The 22412-nt window shown below is 46.4% G+C and overlaps 2 protein-coding genes across 3 annotated transcripts; both read left to right on the top strand.

Moving 5' to 3' along the window:
* The first annotated feature begins 450 nt into the window (after positions 1-450).
* ISY1 (ISY1 splicing factor homolog) lies at positions 451-6742 on the top strand. 2 transcript variants are annotated; one of them, XM_084214614.1, is made up of 11 exons: positions 451-532; positions 944-966; positions 1601-1652; positions 2407-2472; positions 2899-2941; positions 3097-3209; positions 3392-3509; positions 4180-4302; positions 4499-4602; positions 5630-5716; positions 5990-6742. In XM_084214614.1, the coding sequence occupies exons 1-11, from the start codon at positions 530-532 to the stop codon at positions 6095-6097; spliced, it is 840 nt and encodes a 279-aa protein (XP_084070740.1). In that variant the 5' UTR covers positions 451-529; the 3' UTR covers positions 6098-6742. The 2 variants fall into 2 exon arrangements, with proteins under 2 accessions (XP_084070740.1, XP_084070741.1); XM_084214615.1 differs by lacking the exon at positions 451-532 and adding an exon at positions 585-624.
* A 2499-nt stretch (positions 6743-9241) lies between these two features.
* Positions 9242-20624, top strand: LOC311158864 (haloacid dehalogenase-like hydrolase domain-containing 5; the record flags this gene model as incomplete). Its single annotated transcript, XM_084214537.1, has 8 exons — positions 9242-9355; positions 11300-11509; positions 12159-12271; positions 12981-13074; positions 14222-14255; positions 15132-15306; positions 16656-16844; positions 18553-20624. The coding sequence occupies 8 exons, from the start codon at positions 9242-9244 to the stop codon at positions 18938-18940; spliced, it is 1317 nt and encodes a 438-aa protein (XP_084070663.1). The 3' UTR covers positions 18941-20624.
* Between the last annotated feature and the right edge of the window lie 1788 nt (positions 20625-22412).

Raw genomic sequence — 22412 nt, 5'->3', positions numbered from 1 at the left:
AACCCAATTCTTCATATATTTCATGTTGACCTTTTTCACTAATACTGAGGCATCTCCTCATTCCTTATGGCAAACTCATGAAGTGGTTACAGAGCAGGACTTTTCATCGGGAACTGAGTGACCAGACAAGGGGCAGTGGTACAAACGGAAAGGGGAAATTTAGATCAGGTATTGGAAGGAGCTTCTTTGCATGTGAGGGTGGCCAGGCCGTGGCACAGGGTACCCCGAGAAGCTGTGGCTGCCCCTGGATCCCTGGCAGTATCCCAGGCCAGGCGGGACAGCAGCGGGAGGTGTCGGTGCCATGGCAGGGGTGGCACTGCGCTGTCCCCAAGGTCCCCCGCACCCGAACCCTCCCTGCTCATCCCGGCCCCGCCAACCCCAGCGCCGCGCATGCGCGGGGTCACCCAACCCTGCGCGAGAGGGGCGCGCAGGCGCACTGGGCAGCGGGGCCGGGTTCAGTTCCGGGGCGTGGAACTGCTGCGTGCAGCGCGCGTTCGGCGGGACCGGGGTCTGAGGGCACGGTGGGACCATGGTGAGTGCGGGACCGGGGGGCTGAGTGAGGGCACGGCGGGGCCATGGTGAGTGCGGGACCGGGGGGCTGAGTGAGGGCACGGCGGGACCATGGTGAGTGCGGGACCGGGGGGCTGAGTGAGGGCACGGCGGGACCGTGGTGAGTGCGGGACCGGGGGGCTGAGTGAGGGCACGGCGGGACCGTGGGGAGTGCGGGGCTGAGGGGCTGAGTGAGGGCACGGCGGGACCGTGGGGATGCGGGACTGAGGGCACGGCGGGACCGTGGTGAGTGCGGGACCGGGGGGCTGAGTGAGGGCACGGCGGGACCGTGGGGATGCGGGACAGGGACGGAAGGGCTCGGAGGGGCTTGGCCGAGGCTGGGAGCGCTTGAGGGGCCGGGGGTGCCTGAGGCCGCTCTGTTTGTGTCTTGCAGGCTCGCAACGCGGAGAAGGCCATGTGAGTGCGGTGGGAGCACTGCCGATCCCGGCTCACCTCAGAGCTGGTCTCACACATCCGTGGCTGCTGGCCCTGACTGTACCTGATCTCACACACCTGTGCCTGCTGGCCCAGAACGCACATCTGTGACTGGCTGGCCCATAAAACTCCCTGTTCTGCCTCTTTTAAAGCACCAACAGTTTGATGATATTTTTGGGTATCAGTTGTATGTGTGCTGGCCCAGAGGTAGTGGGAGTTTGAGGGCACCTGCACACACATACCTGGTGCTGTGCTGGGTGGTTCTGTGCAGGAGAGACCCTGTAGTAATGTACCTGCCCTCCTGCAGGCTGGGGGATAGGTACACTGAAATGTGCTGTAAAGGACCTTTGTGGTTTTAGGTAGTTCCCATTTTGGGGACAGAGATGCCAGGCCAGATAGGAGGAATCAGTCAGCATTGCTTTACTTGAGAAATGAACCACTGAGGATTTTGAGTGTTGAGAAGTTCATTAGCTGGAAGAGCTGGAGGTGATCAGTGAATGTGTTCAGGCCTTTGTTTTCTACAGACTGTAATTGAGTCCATAGTAAGTATCCAGAGCAAAACTTGTTCCTGCTGGAATGTGGATTTGTGAAAGTGAATCTGCTTTCTTCTCTTTAGGACGGCCTTGGCAAGGTTTCGGCAAGCCCAGCTTGAGGAAGGAAAAGTCAAGGTGAGGTGTAAAAGCCCTGGAGGTTTGGTAGCTCAAGGCAGGCCTTGTTCAGAGCCCAAGTGTCCTGTGCTTGACTCCAGTTAGAAGGGAAATGTTTCAGTTGACTGTTTTTCACACTCACACAGCCAGCAAAATTCTCCACTAAAGTTTCTCCAAACCTTTTTTACTTTTCTGTTTCATATTACATATTATGCAGTGAAAAGGGGTTTAATACCTTTTAATAAAAGGTGGAGCTTTTAGTAGAAAGGTAGAGTCTTTCAATAAAAGGTTAAACTGTGGGGAAAGGGACAAAGTAACTGCACACAAAATCCTAGAAGCAAGATGATGCATCAGTTTGTGTAAGCAAGCCAATGGAATGTGAAGAAGGTTGAGAAGAAGGTACTCTGTATAAACTGGAAAAAAATTACATAGTTTAGTAGTAGCAGTTGAGAAAATCTTAACCTTAAGAAGGTGGTGTGTGCTGAAAATGGTGAAGCTGTCCTCAATGGAACATTTGTTGTATTGGAGAGGATTATGGGGTGAGAGATTTTGGTTTGGATAGAGTGGGTTTAAGTAGGTTTTTGTAGTCTGTGATAGTTTAATTTGTTAGGACTGACTGTAAATCATTATTGTTCTTCACTTACTAAAGCTCCATGGGAGCAGAAGGCCCTGGAGCTTGGTGGATAATTTGGCACTAATGGAGCAGTGAAGCCTGTGTGAAATGCAGTGTGTCAGTGCTCAGCTGAATTTGATGTGTGTGCTGTTCTGTCAACAGGAGCGAAGGCCTTTCCTTGCCTCAGAGTGCAATGAGCTGCCCAAAGCTGAGAAATGGAGGAGACAGGTAATGGCAACCTGTGGGTTTTCTAATTCTATAGATCTTTACACTTCCTGCTTAGGCAGCCTGCTTACAAGGGGTTTTCCACACGTGTCAGTACCCTGAGAGTTAAATCACAGAACACTTTCTAAGATTGTCCAGCTCAGTGTTCAGAGTAGCTCCTGCCATGTCAGGTTACTGCAAAGTCATGTCCTGCTGAGTCTTTACCATCTCCAGGGATGAAGATTCCAGGTTTTTGGGGCTGCTGTTCCAGTGTTTGATTATCTTCCTAATGACTTATTTCCCCTTGAATTTAATCAGAATTTCTCCAGTTTCAACTTGTGTTTTATTGCTACTTGTCCTATTGCCATGCATTCCTCAAACAATCTGGCTCTGTCCCCTTTGTGTCCTCCACTGATTTAAAAATTAATTTCTGTGTTCTTATTTGACTAGATCATTGGGGAGATTTCCAAGAAAGTGGCACAGATCCAAAACGGTAAGATTTTTCTAACTATGTTTTATTTTTTGAATATCCAGTCACAGTAAAAATCCCATTTCATGTGAACTATGCTGTTTCCACTGCATAAATTCTGAAATTCCTGTGGTGTTTCTCTGAGCTGCCTGATTTATTGGTTTTTTCCTCTCTAATAGCTGGATTGGGTGAATTCAGAATTCGGGACCTGAATGATGAAATAAACAAACTACTGAGGGAGAAAGGACATTGGGAATACAGAATAAAGGAGCTAGGAGGTCCAGATTATGCTGTAAGTGTGGAATGTGTCGTACTGCATGGTGGTTCTGCTTACAAGTGAAGTGACTGCTGAGAAAAATATGTAACATTTAGTTAGCCATGGATGGCTTGGCCAGTATTATTTTTATTCAGCCCCTAAAATGTTTGGCTGTGTTAGAAGAAAGTTTTAAACTATGAACTCTGTTTATTTTCCAGAGGATTGGCCCGAAAATGTTAGATCATGAAGGGAAAGAGGTTCCAGGAAACAGAGGCTACAAATACTTTGGGGCTGCAAAGGATTTGCCTGGAGTAAGAGAGCTTTTTGAAAAGGAACGTAAGTAAAGAGCAGCTCCTCCCAGACATGAATCTGTCTAGTAGAATATCTTGAGTAAAATGCTGTTGTAGTTTGTGGGGAGTGCTGGTATCAGCATTTCTGAATGTCTTAGGTCAGCTCAGTGAAACACTGAGCACACATAATTAATTAAATGCTAGAGCACCTTTGACTGTTTGCAGTTAAGGAAATGTAGTACTGGTTTCTACTGGGAATTCCAAATGGGAAGGATTGATGGCCTACAGAAACTTTCAGCATAAAGAGGCAAACTTCATTGAGAAGTTGTAAGTGGAACTCAGAGTTCATGACTAGGAAAAGGGAAAGTTGGGTTGAACATAATTTTAGAAACAGGAATGAGTTTTCATAATGAAAAACTGGAGGTAAGGGGATGAAACTTTGTCATGAAATGAATGGGAATTGCTTGGGCCTGAAAGTGAGGCAAAGACAAATTATGGGAAATACTGCAGGGTGTGTGGGAACCGTGGGGTCATGTACTGGAACTGGTTTGTGCAGGCCCCAGGGTGACACCAGTGCTCCCAGTGCTGGCAGCAGCTCCATCGTGCTGGGTGTTGGCTGGCACGAGGCAGCTGTGGGTGCTGTGAGCTTGGGGACACTTGGGGACGCTCAGCAGGTGATGGAGGTGACCTGGTGGGTGACAGTGGTGTTCTTGCAGCCCTGCCACCCCCACGGAAGACTCGGGCTGAGCTTATGAAGGACATCGACGCCGAGTACTATGGCTACAGGGATGAAGATGATGGGATTCTGGAGCCCCTGGAGCAAGAGCACGAGAAGAAAGGTATGTGAGATTCCAAACCTGCACAGAGCAGCCCAGGAAGGGGTGGTGATGGACTCTGAAGTTAAGGCACCATTTTTTTTTCTGGTGTAGTGGATTTAGGCAAAGAGTCTAAGTCCATTAGAAAAGCTCTTGGCAATAAGACCATGCTGCTCAGACTGGCTCTCAGCCACACTTGCCATTTTCCTTTGCTCCCCAGTTATAGCAGAAGCAGTGGAAAAATGGAAGATGGAGAGAGAAGCACGACTTGCAAGAGGCGAGGAGGAGGAGGAAGAAAACATCTATGCTGTCCACGAGGAAGAGGTAGGGGGTGGCTCAGGTGATGTGACTTTCCATGTGTCTTCTGTGCTTCCTTCTTGGACGTGACATTACTCTGCCAAGGACCTGTCTGCTGCTGTCCTGGCCCCCTCCCCACCTGGCCACTCCACAGTTTAGTCAGAATCAATAGCAGGGGAGTGCTCTTGGCCCAAGCTTAGGGAGTGCTGGAGGCTGGCAGGTGAGGACACACCTTTCACTGCAGTGAGAAACAGCTTGCTGTGATTTCAGTGGCGCTGTTTTTGTCAGGTGGTGTGTTGGTAACACTGCTCAGTCTGGCTACTGATCACAACCTGCCTCAGTAACAGCACGAGCAGCTTTGGGGACAGGATAATGTCACACTGCCACTGTGTGAAAGCCCAAGGGGTGCAGGGCCTTGTTTACACCTGGATCGTGATGCAGCAGGGCTTTGCTGGGGCTGCTGTCTCTGCTGTGACGTGGCTGATTGTTCTCCCTGCTTCCAGTGACATCTGGAGAAGGGTACTGGAAACAAGGTCTCATTTCTCAGTCTGTATCTAAGTGGGCTAAGCACAAGAAGAAAAAGGAGGAATCCATCAGATGGATGTGGTGGCTCCTCCAGCACCTATTTTATTTATGATCCCATGGTTCATGAGCCCATCTCTTTGGTGTGGGACCAAAGCAGTACAGAGCTGTACAGGGAAGTGGTATCCATATTTTTAAAGCACTTGCTGCTTAGCTGGCTCCTCTTCTGTTCACAGCTCTGCTGTGGCAGCCAGAGTTATGGAAGGGGAGGGAATACAGCTTTACATTCATAGCCATGCCACAGCAGGGCAAAAGCCATATGAGAAATGGAAGCAGTAATGCTGAAAATGTCCAGGAGCAGGGTCTGCCTGTGATCCTTGTGTTCTTTTGGTGCTGGGTCCTCTTCACTCATTCCTGTGTTGTAGTGTTTACCATATGTTGTTCCTTCTGGCAAAGCAAATGAAAAAGGGTTTTTTATGACCTTTATGACCTCTATAGAAAATAAACTTGATGTGATTTTTTCACTTTTTAGTCTGATGAGGAAGGTAGCAAGGAGAGAGAAGGTGAAGATGGCCAACAGAAATTTATTGCACATGTTCCAGTGCCAACTCAACAGGAGGTAAGGCAGAACAGCACTCAGCTGCAGAGACACACACTGGCTTTTGCAAGACACATCTTAATTTTCATCAGGTCATCAGTGAAAGTGCCCTAAATTTGTGATTTCTGTGACTTGACTCTGCAGCTGTTTAATCCCCTTGCAAATGCTATAACCCTTTTCACCTGCAAATTTCCAAAACCTTCCTAAGTATTCCATAAATTAGGAAGTGTTTTGGTATAGCTAAGCATCTGAGGTCTCAGCTGAGCTGAATCCACCCTGTTTTTATCTCTGCAGATTGAGGAAGCTCTTGTACGAAGAAAGAAGATGGAGCTGCTCCAAAAGTACGCCAGTGAAACCCTCCTGGCGCAGAGCGAGGAGGCAAAGACACTGCTGGGATTGTAACAGTGCACCAGTGTCCTGGTCAGTGTGTAATCCCTCGGAAAGCAGCAGGCTCCTAAGTTCTGGTAGCAGTGGGTTTTAGCTCTGCAAGTTCCTTTGGATGTGGAGCAGACTGCTGGAATTACAGTGAGGTGTGCAGGAGAAGAACCATCATTCTGGTTTCTCCACTAGGATGACTTGTACTCCAGTATTGGTAGGGGTCAAACCTTGGTGAACTTGCCTGCAGCTGTCTTCAGTGCTTTCAGTTTGGGAAGGGCTCTGTGCAGTGGGGCCTCCTGCAGACAGAACCACACCCAGTGAGCTCCTAAATCCTGGAAGAAAACCCATGGTGTTCCTGCCATCCTGTCTGCTCTGTCCTGACTCTAAGTGTGCTCATCTTCTCATGCTGAGCTGAGAACTCACACTTTTACACCTGCTTTGTTTACTAGAATAATCTGGAACCTGTCTAGAGGGGCCTTGAAGACAGATCTTAGGAGTGACTTTGGAGGAGATCTGATTCTTTCTAAAACACATGCAGTATCTAAAACCTGTTACCTTTTTTTGTGGTTTGTAACTGCCCGGATGAATTGCTTAAATGCTGGATATTCCAGCAGCTACTGTAAAGAACTTTGCAATACCTTGTTCAAGTATTTTTATTAAAACTTATTTACAACCTGATGTCTGTTTTATTCTAGCTCAAAGGATTGTGATGATTCCCTAGTGGTAGCCAAAGATAGGGATCATAGACAGCCATCCCTGTAGGGATAGAAGCTCTGCATCCCCTACTGCTCTTGGCTTGTGAATCCTGGGACAGGAGGCAAGGTAAAGCCTGATCAAAGTCTTATGGATGACCAATACTGTTGTACAGGTCTGAATGATTGGCATTTGAAGGTGGAGAATTTCTGTCTAAGGAACAGAGTATTGAGCAGCCCGGTCTGGGGTCATTCAGCATTTCTGGATGCTCTCAGTATTTATCTATTACAATCTATTGTGAATAATCCACTCCAGAACAATTAAAGCTCTAAATTATAGAGACAAGCTTTCTGTTACTTGATGGAGTGATCAAACAAAAACAAAAAAAATAGAATTGAAAAAGGGGAAAGCATAGCTGCCAAATTAAAACTAAAAAAAAAAACCAAAAAACCCCAGAGTAAATCCAAAGCTCAATTATTGGTAGCAAGCAGACAACTAACATCACAAACACATTCTTCTCTCTTCCTGGCAGCAGTGCAGCTTTCTCTGCTTTGTAAGAAAGCAGCAAACAATGTCTTTATGGCTTATAATGATTTGTTGTAGATTTGCTTAACTATATACTGGAGATAACCAAACTAGATTTATGCAGGGGAAAAACAGCTAATTCTTATGGCTGATACAGTCTGAGGGCTTGGTGATACCAGTGGTAGATCCCTTCTGTCACTGTATGACTCTATAAGATAAAAGAACACCCCAGGGTAAAGGCAGATCAGGGACAGAGTGATGATACCAGAAATAGTAAAGAAGAATAAACAGAAAGAATGTGAAAAAACCAACAGGATTGTAATTACAGTCATGTTCAAAGGAGTGTGACCAACATCACGATGTAAAAGGCAGGTTTATAAGACAGGGCTGATCTCTGCCAGCCAACCCAGAAAAGGAATAAATGCACAGAACTGCAGTGTGTAACTGAAGGCAGACTGGCTGCTGCCTGGCCCTGCTGTGCCAGATCCTCTCTCTGTAGCTCTGAGTGTGGAGCATTTTTGTGCTGAATGCTCTTGGCTGCATCTGAGGGAACAAATTGCACAGTAATTATTTCCCACAGTGGCCTATAGCAAAATCCTGTGTCCTGCCAGGCTGTGGAATTGCTGGTGGAGTCAGGGTGGGGAAGCTGCTGTGGTCACAGCCAGGAAATGGATCCTGTTTGTCCTGGAGAACGGAGCAGTGGGCAGGCTCTGCCTCAGCTCTGAGTGCAGCTGTGCTGGGATGTGTGTGTGGTGCCAGGCTTAGGGCTCCTACCATCTCTGGAATGCCTCAGCCCTGAGCACATCCAGCTTATAAAACAAGTACTTCATGTATTCTTACATGTGTGCTTCAGAGTTCTGTCCTGTGTGTGATCCTGGCTTGAGCAAGGGGATAAACTCTCTAATTGTTCTGTCTGCTGCATCGATTTGGGCCTGCTTTTGTCTCTTAGAAATGCATTTGTGTGTTTCATTCAATGCCAGCCACGTCAGTGCTGCAGATGGAAGGCACCTTCCTTGTTCTGTGTCCTGGTGAGTGCGGTGCAGTCACTGGAGGATCAGTTTCTCCTCACAGTCGCAGGGGTGCTGAGGAATATTTGTGGGCAGCACTAGGAAATAAGTGGATTTACCTAATCTGCATTAGCAGATGAGCAAGATAAACAGAGACAGCTTTGCAGAGTATCCATTAACTAATGACAGTTTGTGCTCCTTGTCTCACTTTCAAATCTAGCTGCAGGGGTGCAGAGCTGAGGGACTGTGGTGTTTGTGCATGTTAGGCTTTCTCCCAAAAAATGAATCACAGAACGGGTCAGTCTGGAAAGGACCACTGTGGGGCATCTGGTCCAGCCTCCCTGCTCCAGGAGGGCCATCCCAGAGCACAGGGCACAGGATTTGTCCAGACACTTCTGGGATAGCTCCAGCGAGACAACTCCACATCCTCTCTGGACAATGTTCCAGTGCTCAATCACTGCACAGGGAAGAAGTTCTTCCTGGGCATCATTTCCTGCCCCTTCCTCGTGTCCAAATGGTTGGCACCACCAAGCAGAGCCTGCTCCATCCTCTTGGCTTCCCTCTCAGGCTGGACATGCCCAGCTCGCTCAGCTTTTCCTCGGAAGAGAGATGTTCCAGTCCCTTCATCCCTCGGCCGGGCAGAACCAGACAGAATGTTTCTTCCGCTCTCTTACTGAATTGAACCGCAGTTATCTCCTGGTCGGGATGTTGTACCGGCTGCTCCCGGCAGCGCTGCCAGCCGCGGTGCGCCGGAGGGGCCGAGCCCCGGGGGAGCGGCGCGGTGCGGGGCCGGCCGGGCGCGGAGCCCCCGCGAGAGGCGGAGGATGTGGCGGCGCTCCTCCGCCGGCCCGGGGCTGACGTTGGCCCGTGACGCGTGTGACGCTGCCCCGTGAGTTCACGGCGGCCCGGGCGGGGCGGCTGCCGGCCCCGCACTCCGCTCGCCATGCGCCGGGCGCTGCCGCCGCTCCGCGCCCTGCTCGGGGCCGCCCGCCCGCCGCGGCTCCCGGCGCCCCGCGGGATGTGCGGCCCCTTGGCCGGGCGGAGCGGGCACAGCGCGGTGAGCGGGGCCGGGGCCCGGGCCGGGCGGGTCGGGGCGCAGCGAAAGCGAAACGGGCGCGGGGCGCGGCGGAGCGCAGCCGGGCCGCCCGCAGTGCCCGGGCCGGGGATGCCCGGGGGCATCCTCGTTTCTCCGGGACGCCGGGACTGATTTCCCGGGCACTGCCGGCCGCAACTCCCGTCCTGGGGTTGCGTGTGCTCTGGTCTGACAGAGCAACGAGGGAAACTCGTTCCGACCACTGCCGGCTCTGTCCCTTTGGCTGTGCAGCGCGGCACAGCACTCCTGTCACCAAGAATTTCTTTAGGGTCAAAAGGGAAACAAAGCTGTTGACTTCATTACCTTTATCTGTCATGATATCTATCCTATATATATATGTTCAGTTCTTTCCTTTGTGCTTTCCCCCCCTTTAATACTTTCTTTTTCTTCCTGCTAGTGTTACTCACTGCAAAATTCCCATTTGGAATCTGTTATCTATACATCTGTTATTTATATGTCGCAAAATTAACGTAAAGAATCGCATCTGCTACAAAATTATTCCAATACCACTGTAGTTTCAGCAGTTTCATGTACCCATTCACAAAGCCCGGGAAGACTGCTGTACATTTATTAGCAAGCCTTTAGCAGCATCTCTGCAGCTGTTGGGTTATTTCTGATGTAGCTTTCCTAAAACCGGGTGCAGGCTATGTGGAGACAAGGACTTCGGGGGTTTTGTTCTTAAAAGGGTGATGATTCTACAGAGGAGAGAGGAGAAGGCTTCAGGGGGAGTCCTTGCATGTAAAGACAAAACCCCAGCCTAATTTAAATGAATGGGAATGCAATATATTTACAGCGTTGACGTTATTAACTCGGCCTGCCTGGGGGGGCAGATTTCCGCTGTTGTTTGAGCTGTGCCCCATTCCCAGCTGTGCCTGCCCCTGTGCTGTGCCCGGCTGCAGGGAAAACGCGGTGTGTGAATAAGTGATGTGCAGCAAAGTGCTGCTCGGGTGGGCAAAGTGCCCTTCTCCTCCTGCGCAGGAGACTGCGGTGCGTGTCCTGAGCCAGCCCCGGTAGCAAAGGCTGTCCCGGCTCCCATGGCTGCAGTCCTGTTCCTCGGCCCTTCACCCCTCCCTTTTCATCACTGCCCATGAATCCCAAGGTTCCTGGTTCCTGCTTTAGGCTCGGATGGGAGAGGAGCTTTCCATGATAGGTTTTGTTCCGTGCTTTCCCAGCCTGATCCAGTAACAGTTTCATTGCTCGCACTCCCCTCTCTGTCTCTGCACCTTGCCCTTACCCCCCAGCTCATCCTTCCTCACTCTCCTGCCGGGGCTCACCAAGTCCAGCTCCCACTGCCTCAAAGGCAGGCAGGGAGATGCATTTTAGTAACTGGAGTAGCACGTTGGTTCAAGGAGGTGCTGCCTTTCCCAGTTAGCCTGCCCTGTGTGAAACTAGGACTGAAGCCATGTGTAGGAGCACAGCAGTCACTTGGCTGTAATCAGACTCTTGTGGAACAGAACAGTTTTACTACAAACACCCTGCAAGGGAGCAGCCAAGTACAACAGTTGTGTCCAAGACCTGCCTACTGCTGAAAAATTTACTTGTGCATATTTTGTTAGTATTCTGTGGGGGTTAAGCCGTTCAAGTGTGACTCACTGGCACAGCAGCATGTATTTTGTACCTCTTGGCATCAGTTTAAGTTAATTTTTCCCTATCTTCTGAAATAGTCTGGAGCTATTTGTAAGGGAAAATAGCTCTCATGAGTCTGTATGCATAAGGCAGAGGGAGTTGTGGTGCTCCTTGTGTCAACACGTTTTTGGCACGAGGATGTGCCTATAAGGCACATTAAGATGTGCAGTGTTAGAGCTCTCCCTCTGTTCTCAGGGGGCTGTAGCTGCTGTAAACCCATTAAATATGTGCAAGGACAGGCATAACTAATCCACCCTTTGATTTCACCCTCCTTCCTTCCAGCTCAGCGGGCTGCCGTCCTTCGGGTTCCTCTTTGACATCGACGGGGTGCTGGTGCGGGGCAGGACGCCCATTCCCGCCGCCAGGGCCGCCTTCCGCAAGCTGGTCAACGCCCAGGGCCAGTTCCTGGTGCCCGTGGTCTTCGTCACCAACGCGGGGAACTGCCTGCGCCAGAAGAAGGCTGAGCAGCTGTCCCAGCTGCTGGGGGTTCCAGTGAGTCACCTCAATCCCATTCATGGCAGCAGCAGGCTGGATGGGCCGTGTGCTCTCTGTTGTTAAACGCTGCTCAGTCCAGCAGGGCTGCTTTTCCCTTGAGCCCCCTGAAATGCTTTGCTGAGAGTAAAAAGTCCAACACTCACTGGTAAAGGCACTGCTTTTTCCATTTGTAAAGCTATAGCTGTTCCTTGGGAAAGATGGTAAGTAGTGATTCCCAGGAGCTTCTTTCCAGAATAACAGTCTTACTGGTTACTGCCTGTCCTGTTGAAGGGGTGGGGATATGTGAGCTAAAAGAGGTGGTGATCTGGCACAATTAAATCACAGCTGCAGTTTAGCAAAGGGCCCACAGTCGGAACCAGTTCTGATTCTCCTTCCCTGTTTGCTTCCAAATTAATTTGGTGATTTTATAAAACCAGGAGGGAAAGGCTTGTTCATGTTGAATTGAGCTGGAAGCTGAAAGGGGGATGTGTGATAACTTGTCAGTAAGGTGGTTTTTTCTGGCATGTTATCAATATATCATTTGTCAAAGGAGAAAATGCTGATTGTTATGTAATTCCTGGAATCTGTCACATCTGGTAATGGAATCTATGTATAAACAACTTCCCTGAAATACAACAGGCTCCTTTTGTTTTTAAATCCCAAACAGATTTCCCAAGATCAAGTGATGATGTCTCACAGTCCTCTGAGGATGTTCAAGCGTTATCATGAAAAATGTGTCCTGGTATCTGGACAAGGACCCCTTCTTGATATTGCTCAAGAGTATCTTTAAAAAAAGGAGTTTAAAAAAAACAACAACTTTCTGTCAAAGTGCTTTCCTAATTCAGGTTCAGGGGAACCTATTATGAAGTGAAAATCAAATCTTTCAACCCTACAAATGCAGTAATAAATAGTAATGATAGTTCATAGCATGGTGCCAAATTTATGTTTTGAATGTGGTTTTATACCAAGTGCTCAAAGAACTTGAATTATATTCATATAATGGTATGGTATCAAAATTTCAAACTGTAACTTAATAATCTTAACTCCTACATAAGCTTTGCTCAGGTTACCATTAAGTCCCTTCTGCATTTCCTCCTTTAGTGGGATTTTCATTGAAGTTGGTGTAAATCATAAGTTGTAAAAATGTATGTACAACTTTTAAGCATAAGCTCTATTTGAAGTACAAAACTGAGAAAAAGGTATTGAAGGTATTGTCTCTTAGAAATGCATTTCTAAATTCAAAATTCATTAGGTTTGGCTATGACAGAAGTAGATGAGAGGACTGAAAACAAAACAGAAGAACTTTGGTCTCTCATGTACCAGCAGTGAGATGATCATTTTTTGCCTCACAGAGGGGAAATCTGTCTTTGAAGTTGCTTTCATTGCTAACTAATTTGTCAGCTGGAAACCTTTAAATGGTGAAGGTGGAATGAGCAGTTGGAAAACCTTTCCCTGTGAGCAGCTGTGTGTCCTTAGCTGGTTGCCCCAGCCTTGGCTTCTGCCAGCCCATCACCATTGACACTCTGAGGGAGAAACGCCCTCTGCTCGATGCAGTTGACCATGACAGAAGCCCAAATGTCCTGGTGAGTGAGATTTTTGTCTCAAGCCTCTCTGTTTGCTCCTTGCATGACATCCTATAGCAGGGATCAATATTTAACTACCAAGCCAATGCTGCTGTCCTTACATTGTGTTTTGACTTTGCTTTTCTGCTTCCTTATTTGTTTTATTGCAACATTCTCAAGAACAACTCTTTTCTCCCAGCAGTAATTCTTTAACCCAGCCTTTGATTTTGTAGCCTGCTGCTGTGGGAAAACTCACAATCCAGTACAGGTACCTAATGCAAAATCTGCCTCAGAAGGTGTGGAAGACAACACAAGCTTTTCCCTGAATATAGGATTGTGTGGCTGTTGTTTCTAACCCATGAGGTTGCTTTGATTGCAAATGAAAGAAAATAATTTTGCCTCAAAGGACTCCCTTTGCTGCTTACAGCCCTATTGAAGTGTCAGCAGTGGGCACAGTGGTTCCAGTTGAGTTGTGCAGGATTTAAAGCAGGAGTGACTAGCTGGGTGTGCTGTGCATGCTCAGGGCCAGCCTACAAAGTGGATTTCCCCCAAATAAAGTAATCAGGACTTTCTCTGTGGCTCACAGAATCACAGCTCAGCTCTGGCACCTTTTGCTGGGCTCCTCACCCAAGGGGAAGGTCAAGAACCTGTTAAAGTGTTTGTCACCACAGAGGGTAAATAATGAAGTGCAGACTCTTAATTGTTTGGCAAATATATTACATGTTACACAGTGCATTCTTTATTAGAAGTGTTAAAGTAAAACATATCAAAAACTGGTTTTCAAATGTCTTGGTACTGCTGGAGGCCTCTTACTCCTGTGGAAAAATAAACACCACACTTTTATACACAAGTAGTTAAAACAACTAATTAAACAAGTCAAATCACAACAGAAGTAATTTTAACTGGAGTTAAAAAACTCCAGAGCAGCTGAGGAGAGGCAGGAGGCAGGTGCAGGTACAGCCCAGTCCCTGCTGTCCCTGTGCCAGAGATGTCACTTCAGAGAGGAAACACAAGTTTCTGAGTGAACTGAGTCAGGAATATACCAATATAGAGTGCATTTCCTCTTGGAGTGGCAGGAGGCAGCTGTGGGAGCTGTGCTTGAATTTATTCTGTTAAAAATAAATGTTTCATCTTGTAGAAAACTTTCATTTTTTTTTTCTTATTGCAGTCCCCATCTGCTGTGGAGCTTCCCAAGATTGAGGGTCAGTTATCTTTATTTAACTTGCATTTATCCATTAACAAATGAGATATCTTTATTTTATTTTAGTATTTTATTTTATTTTATTTTCAGAAATTATTTTTAGATTGTTGGGCACTTTGAAAACTTGTCTGAGACAATCCTAAAATTCCCTTGTGAATGACATCTGTCATTCATTTGAAAGTATCATGTGTTGTAAAGCTGTTTTTTTTAATGTGTGCAGTTTTCAGCCACTGGGTTTTGAAGTTTGAAGGGTATATGTGGTCTCCTTTCCTTTTCATCTGCTTTTGACAGGTTATTGGTGCTTTCCTTTCATAAATGAGGAATCAACTGATGTTCATTATTCAGAAATAAATAATCTTGTTCTTACAAGTAGTCAGGATGCAGCTGTAGTGTGAGAAGGGTCTTGTGTTCACTGTCATTTCATCTGAACTACAGGAAAGTAGAAACTGGACCTTAGGATTTAAAAATATCCATGTCAGATTATTGCTGGAGACCAAAGCAATTTTTAAAAACAACATCCACATTGTGCTCTGAGATGAAGAAATCAACATCTCTGGTGTTGTATTTAAACATTGCACGTAAACAGGAAACTCATAAGTTATGGAAGGCTTAGAGATACCATTTAGAAGTTAATATAGTGATTTCTGGAGAAACTTCACCTGTCAAATAAAATTCCTAAAGCTGTAGATTTTGCAGTGGGGTCTTGTTACTGCTGAGATTTCTGTGACTGGACGTGCCTGTGACCTATCAAGCCCCGTGACCTACCAAGCCCCTAAATGAATGTCTGCTCAGTCCCTGGCTAGAAATGACTTGTTCAGTCCCTTAGGCTGGGTTTTCTGCCCGGTGTCAGACCCTCAGTGCTCTGTGCCTCTCCCAGCTGTGGTGCTCTTTGGGGAGCCAGTCCGGTGGGAAACCAGCCTGCAGCTGATCATCGATGTGCTGCTGACCAGCGGCTACCCCGGCAACCCCTACGGGCAGGAAAGCCACCCTCACCTTCCTGTGCTGGCCTGTAACATGGACCTGATGTGGGTGGCTGAGGCACAGTCCCCAAGGTGAGTGCTCTATTCATATCCTGGGGGTTTATTTGGGGCAGGATTCAGAGTCAGCACTTGCATACAGAGTGCTTGATGGCTTGGCTTTGGATGCAACATCTCTAATGCACTTTCAGCTAATGCTGCCTGGCTGCATTATTGCATCCAGGAAATCACCTCTCAAGAGAAAAGCTGCTTTTAAGCTCTGAACCTTTTGTTTCCTCAGTCCCAGAACAATGGAGAAAGAGAGGGTTTTTTTCCTGAGGGCCTCAGAGCCTCGGTTCAAAGGCAAAAATGAAAAAAATTATCAAGGCCATTGTTTCATTTCATTAGGTCCCTCTTTGGTATTTCTCTTTTCCTGGTAGGGTAAAGAGCTGACCCTGCTGATTGAAAGCAGTGAGTGGTTCTGAGCTGAGGACAATGCAGGGAGCTCTTTAAGGAACCCAAGGAAAAACAAGTAGAACATGCAGGACAAGGTGCCAGGACCTCTTAGAGTGGTTTTGTTTGATTTTGCTTTCAATAGAAGGTACTTCTTTAACAGGTTTGTTTCCCTTCCCTTCCCCTCAGTCTGTAATTTGAAATAGAAACTTGTTACTGTGACTTGGTTGCTGCCTCAGTCCTGGCTCAAAGATCTGCTCAGATGCCAGTCTTTGGAAGCAGAGGCCATCTCTAATTAGCACACTGGAAAAGATATATGAGTGATGGCTTCAGGCTGCAGTAAGGCAGCCAGGATACCTCCAGAGAGCAATTTTAAAATTAGATAAATCTCTTGTGCCATCCCAGTAATGTGGGTTTGTTTTGGTGTCAGTTGTTCAGCTAATCAGCACTTAATTCTCAGTGAACCAGCTGCAGAAATGTGGCATGCTGAGCAGAATTTGATAGTTGCAGGACACAATTTATTAATAAAAAATAATGAAATAAAAAAGCCTCGTTTGATGTTTTAAATCTGTGATTAATGCAATTTGATTTGGTATTATATCTGTGTAGGTTTGGGCAGGGAACATTTATACCTGTATAGGTTTGGACACAGAATGTTCATGGTTTGGATTTATATCTCTGTAGGTTTGGGGATGGAACACTCATGGTTTGGATTTGTATCTGTGTAGGTTTGGACACAGAATGCTCATGGTTTAGATTTATATCTGTGTAGATTTGGGGATGGAATGTTCATGGTTTGGATTTATATCTGTATAGGTTTGGACACTGACTGTTCATGGTTCGGATTTATATCTCTGTAGGTTTGGGCATGGAACATTCATGGTTTAAATTTATATTTGTGTAGATTTGGGGATGGAAAGTTCATGGTTTGGTTTTATATCTCTGTAGATTTGGACACTGACTGTTCATGGTTTGGATTTATGTCTCTGTAGGTTTGGGCATGGAACATTCATGGTTTGTTTGGAAAACATTTACAAGAAGATCACTGGCAAAGACCTGAAGTACGAGGCGTTGATGGGCAAGCCCAGCAGGCTGACATACCAGTATGCAGAGCACCTGATCCGGGCCCAGGCCCTGCAGAGGAGCTGGGAGCAGCCCATCCAGACCCTCTATGCTGTGGGGTAAGCTGTGCTGAGCCCCCCAGGCACAGCAGGAGACCCCAGACCCTCTGTGCTGTGGGGTAAGCTGTGCTGAGCCCCCCAGGCACAGCAGGAAACCCCAAACCCTCAAATACACCAGGAAATTACTCACAGTGTAAATGCCAGCCAAGAAAAACACACAGCTCTCACCAGCTTGTTTCTCCTACCATTAAGACCATCTAACTTGCTTGGTGCTATGGTATAGTTTTTATGATGTTTCTAATCTTAAAGATTAATGATGCTTTGCTCTTTTTATGTGTAATTTCTACAGGAGCACAAAAGGTGTTTTATATGCAACTAAGATTTCTCCTGATTTTCTATTTAGTTTTTTTTCTGGAGTAGGCTGTGTGAATCTCACAAAAAATGTTTGCCTGGGTGTTTATTCTGTTAGGTTGGTGTAACACCAACTGCCTTTGAGCAAAGGACAGTTAGGGACTGCAGAGCTAGACTTTATCTGGGGTCATTTAGGTTGGTCATATGCTACTGCATGTGCTGCCACGTCACAGAATCCTTTTCAGAGAAAAAGATAAAGCTGCATTGTATTAAAGACTGTTTCAGAATCTCCAAGATGTTTGACAATATAACAAGCTCATTCATGGGCTGCTCATACCTTGATTTTTCCCTCCCCTTGCCCCAATATGCAGAGGGATTCATTTTTATCCTGTCATGCTTCATGAGAACAGTGCAATAAAACAGCTGAGGGGTTGGACTTCTCCCTGCCTGCCCGATTCCACACACAGTGGTGTAAAGTGTACAATGAACTGTTAGATGGAAACTGTAAAAATGCCTTGACAGCTGCAGCTGAGGCACTGACCGAGCTTCTGCTTTGCAGGTGTTATAAATGAGAAGTTTGACTAGGCCAATATTCAAGCAGCAATCAATTTATTAATTAATTATGGTAAAGTATGAGCAAAACAGCGCTGGGTACAGTGGGGGAAGTGTTCCCTCCAACTGCACACTGAGATTTGGGCTTGCAGGTATTTATAGGGGTACTCATAACTTTCTCAGCAGTTTCTATTCCAAGTTTTTTACTCATCAGCAGTTTCTATTTCCAATTTTTACATCACAATTCTATACACTATTGTGATTTAGTTTTTCTCAGGATGCGTCCCAAAAAGGAGGATCCCCAGATGGTGTTGGTAGTTTCTGAGATGTTGGTCCAGTTTCTGCAAGAATAAAGATGAATCCCATCTGGTGAAGTCCAGCTCCCCAGATGTGGGTGCCCCTTGTTATTATAATGACTATAAATCTCACAACAGTGATGTCCAGTTTCCCTTGGTGAAGTTGTAAATCCTTGAGATGATGTCCATCTTCCTTTCTCAAGCTGTTTTTCTCAGTTTTGTTAAGGAGTGAGATAAGCACATTTCCTTTATCTATATTCCAAAGCTATAGTTTCAAGGATACAATATTTTAAAATTATACTTTAAAAGGTTATTATTGCAGCACTCTTTAAGGCCTGACTACAAGCAAAAAGCGACATCCTTAATGCTGTAATTCAAATGCTCCTAAATCAATCCAGGTTAATTGCAAACAAAGGATGGGTTCAAGGGTTTTCTTCCATGCTTTACTTTCCTCAGGTATTATTAGAATTTTCAGTCATCCCATGGTTGGTGTCCACACATATTGCAATCACAACCACACACACTGCCTGTCTGTGCCTGCCACCACTCAAGCTCTGTATCTCACGCAGGGACAACGTGATGACGGACGTGTACGGAGCCAACCTGTACCACCGCTACCTGCAGGAGCGCGCCCGGGGCGGCCCCGGGGCCCGGCCGCAGGCCCAGGCTGCTGCGGGCACAGCCCCTGCCCCGCTGCCCCAGCCCCAGCAGCCCTGCCCCGGCTGGGACAGCCAGCTGCCCGCTGCCCGCTGCCGCTCCGTGCTGGTCTGCACCGGGGTGTACGACCCCCAGAGCCGGCCGGCCCTGCCCGGCGGGCACGGCGCCGCCGAGAGCGCGTTCCACGGGCACAGGGATTTCGGCTTCGACCCCGCCTTGGTGGAGCCAGACCACATCGTGGCCGATGTGGATGCTGCTGTCGATCTGGTCTTCCAGCTGGAGAACTTTGTACCTCTTTGAGGTGATGGGGTTTCTTAAGGACCGCTCGGCGCTGTGCTTTTCTCGCCCAAAACACACTGTGCCACAAAGTGCTGCCTTCTAAATTTTTTAACCTCTGAATTAAGACAATCTTCTATTAGGGATGCTTATCAGGAGTACATGTAGGCACATCAGTGTGTTTAATTATATTAAATATCAATAATGCTTTTTATAGTGCTTCTAAATATGTAATTTATGGCTGGAGTTACCCTTTACTGTCTTCCTCTTTGTTATGTTAGGGACTTTAATAGCAATACTTCATAGTAGCCTATTCATGTACTGGTACTTAAATCCCTCCACGACAGCACCTCATTTTTTTTTTTTTTTCTGTAAGATTTAGCTTTTAGGTGTTGAGGATCTTGAGAACACCAGATTGTGGTGCTGGGGTCACTCAGTCCACTCCACGTGGGCTGGTACAGAGCACAACACGTATTAATGCCTGGCACTCTGCAAGTACTGAATGCTCCCTTCCATCAGAGTGGAGTTCAATCTGTTCCACTTTGGACTTGCTCTCATCTGACCTGCTGCTGCCTTCCCTCGTGTCTGTTTTCCCATGTCCCTGGAGTTTTACTGCTCCTCTCTGCTGTGTGAAGCCTTTACTGTGTTGGAACTGTCCTGGAAGGGAAGCAGCAGACCTGGGTGCCTTCTGTGGCCTTCTTGCTCTTTGCCTTTCTATATCCTTTTCCTTTTCCTTTTCCTTTTCCTTTTCCTTTTCCTTTTCCTTTTCCTTTTCCTTTTCCTTTTCCTTCCCTTCCCTTCTTCCCTTTTTTTAGGAATTTTGAACCTTAGAAAGCTTTAGCAGTTTTGTTTCATGTGTTTTTGTGAGTTGGGACTTTACACTGAATCAGTGACTACTGCTCAGCCAAAAAGTGCCTCCTAATTTACTTGAAGCCTCATACCACTGTGGTAATTAACTGGCCTTTAGTGTAATATATTTCATCTCATGTCAATGTTATTTGTTGTTTGGTTCATGGATTTTATAGCTGTTAGTTTTAAAAAGAAAAAGTAATTTATTTTTTGTTATTTTTGTAAAACACGTCCAAAGTTTTCATCCCAAAGATGCCTTGGAAAATATTTGTGTTATTTGTTATTAACACATAAGCTTGGAAAACATAACCCAATTAATTGTTTTAAAACCAAAGTCAACTTACACACAGAGATCAATTCACTTAGGGACTAGTCAGGTTTTTAATATTTTTTTGTTTTTTTCCAAATCAGAGACTGTACAAACAAAACCTGGGTGTTCATTTCTCCCAGGTCCCTGCAGGGCTGTCAGGATGACTTCCTGGCCAAATCCTTCCCTGCTCCCTCTCCCAACAGCAGCTCTGAGAGCCCACAGCTGCTGTGCAGTCCGATTTTGCTGTTGTGTTCCCCCTGTTTGCAGAGCACTGTCATCCCCCCTGCACTGTCAGGGTTGTTGGTTCATCTCCTGTAATGTTTCCTGAGCAGCTTTCACCTTTCACTGTCTTGCTGGATGCAGTGTGAGGACACTGCTCTGAACAGTTCATTTCCTGCTTCTTCACTGGAAAAGTATTTACAGCAGCACATTCTTGCCTTTTTATTGGTACAGTGAACAGACACCTACCTGTTCCTTTAGCACTTTCCTGTCACAGACCAAGTATTTGCAAAGAACGCTGAATCCAAGTGAAGACTGTAATTCTGTAAGGTCAGGATGATTTAAAGCCACATTGTTTCAGTACTAAAGCATGTTGCAAAACTCTCTAACTTTACCAGAACTGAAGCAAGGAATAAAAATGTTGAAAGTTGCTGAAGAAGAGAAAATGTTCCATTTGTGTCTCCTTTTTTTTTGTCTACAATGTGGACAAAAGGTTCATGAAGGGACTGCATATGGGCCTCTTAGATCTCATCCCTCATGGAAACATGAACATAAAATGTGTTGGTAGAAAAGGAAGACAGCCCCTTTTTCTCTGTCACATCACCAGTAAAATCTAAAACCCTCCAAGGCTCAGGGTATCCCAGATTCTCCAGCTCCACGAGTGGCAGGCCCTCAAAAGGCAAAATGGTGAAAAAACAGCAGATGAAGGAAATAAAGGAAATTATTAGAAATAGTGACCTGGATAACACAACACACAGGAGGCAGCTGCCAAAAAAGAGGTGGAAATCTCCTTCCATCAGTGTAAAGGGGAGGAGCTGGGATTAAGGAGTTTCTCTGGAACTCAGTGCTGCCCTTGTATGCTCTGTAACCTGTACAGAAATGGGGACTAACAGATACCACAGCACATCTCACACAGCCTGTGCTAAACTTCTGTCTGGACAAGGTGAATTCTGGGGTGATGAAATGCATCCTGCTTTCAACATTGACAGAAACAGGCTGCACACTTACAGGTTTCAGCAAAGTGTTTCTGTGGTAATAAAACAGATGGGTGCATGTTCCAAACAGCACAGGTGGGTTTACTTTGTGTAAAGATTGCTTTAATTTGTCTAATTCAGACGACCTGGCACTCAGCAGGTCTTGATTAAAACTTCTCCTCCTTGCATTGTGTATGCCAAGCTCAGAATTCAGTGCTGGGATCATGCTAAACCTGCCTTACAGTTCAACACCCAGCAGGTGATTTCTTTATTTACTGGTTTTTTTACTGACTTTCTCCTGAAGCAGAAGCAGCACCTGGTGCACAGGTAAGAATTTAGGATTTGTGTCTTGTTTTATGGAATTGTACCTGGGAAAATGTTTTCTGCTAGTTTAACAGCTAACTTTCTGCCCATAGATGTGGAGGAAAAATATTAAGTGAACTTAAAACTATAAAAAACACAGGTGGTTTTTTGCAGGTACAAACTACATAATAAAAGGTCAGGTCACCACAGCAAATGAAAAATGGTTGTAGTGTGTGTAGATCTCTTGTATCCAAACTATTTCACAGTCTTGGAGAATTCCAGGGAGAGTTCCCAGAAATGGGAAATCATTTCTGGGAATCACAGGCCATTAAAAGGCAAAAGTTGGGGTTTTTGCCCTCACAGATTTAGAAGCTCCAGTTTAATGTGCAGAAGATGAGAAGATGCAGGTGAGTCCCTCCCAGGAGCAGGAGATATTGCTCAGGACACCAATTCCTCCTTTGACACCTGAGGCTGTTACTGAGGGAGCAGACAATGCAAACCAAGAAATTCAACATTTGGCTCCTGAGGATGCCCAACTCCCATCTGCTGACGCTCAAATTAAAGAGCCAAGCAAAGAGAAATGGGTGTTGCTTTGTTTAATTTACAGCACTTCAATCAAATCCAGGATCTAAACATTCCCCTGGGGAGGTACAGCTGTAACTACATTGTTCACACTTAATTGCAAGCACTGGAAAGGTTCTCTGCACTTCTCCAACACTGAGCAGCATTTGGGGTTTCATCCTTCATCTTCCAGACAGCTCTGCTGGAGAGTTTGCTAAGTGGGAACAATTGGAAGTGCATGCATTTCTGGACATTTGGAGGATAAGAGGAAGTTAGTTCA

Source organism: Fringilla coelebs, assembly GCF_963513975.1.
Source record: "Fringilla coelebs genome assembly, chromosome: 13".
NCBI classification, from domain to species: Eukaryota; Metazoa; Chordata; class Aves; order Passeriformes; family Fringillidae; genus Fringilla; species Fringilla coelebs.
Note: the sequence above shows the minus strand (reverse complement) of the source record. Positions and strands in the feature narration are given on the sequence as shown.

Coding starts and splice junctions, on each gene's coding strand:
- ISY1 (XM_084214614.1), top strand. Junction 1,653..2,406: donor TTGAGGAAGGAAAAGTCAAG/GTGAGGTGTAAA, acceptor TTCTGTCAACAG/GAGCGAAGGCCTTTCCTTGC. Junction 3,210..3,391: donor TAGGAGGTCCAGATTATGCT/GTAAGTGTGGAA, acceptor TTTATTTTCCAG/AGGATTGGCCCGAAAATGTT.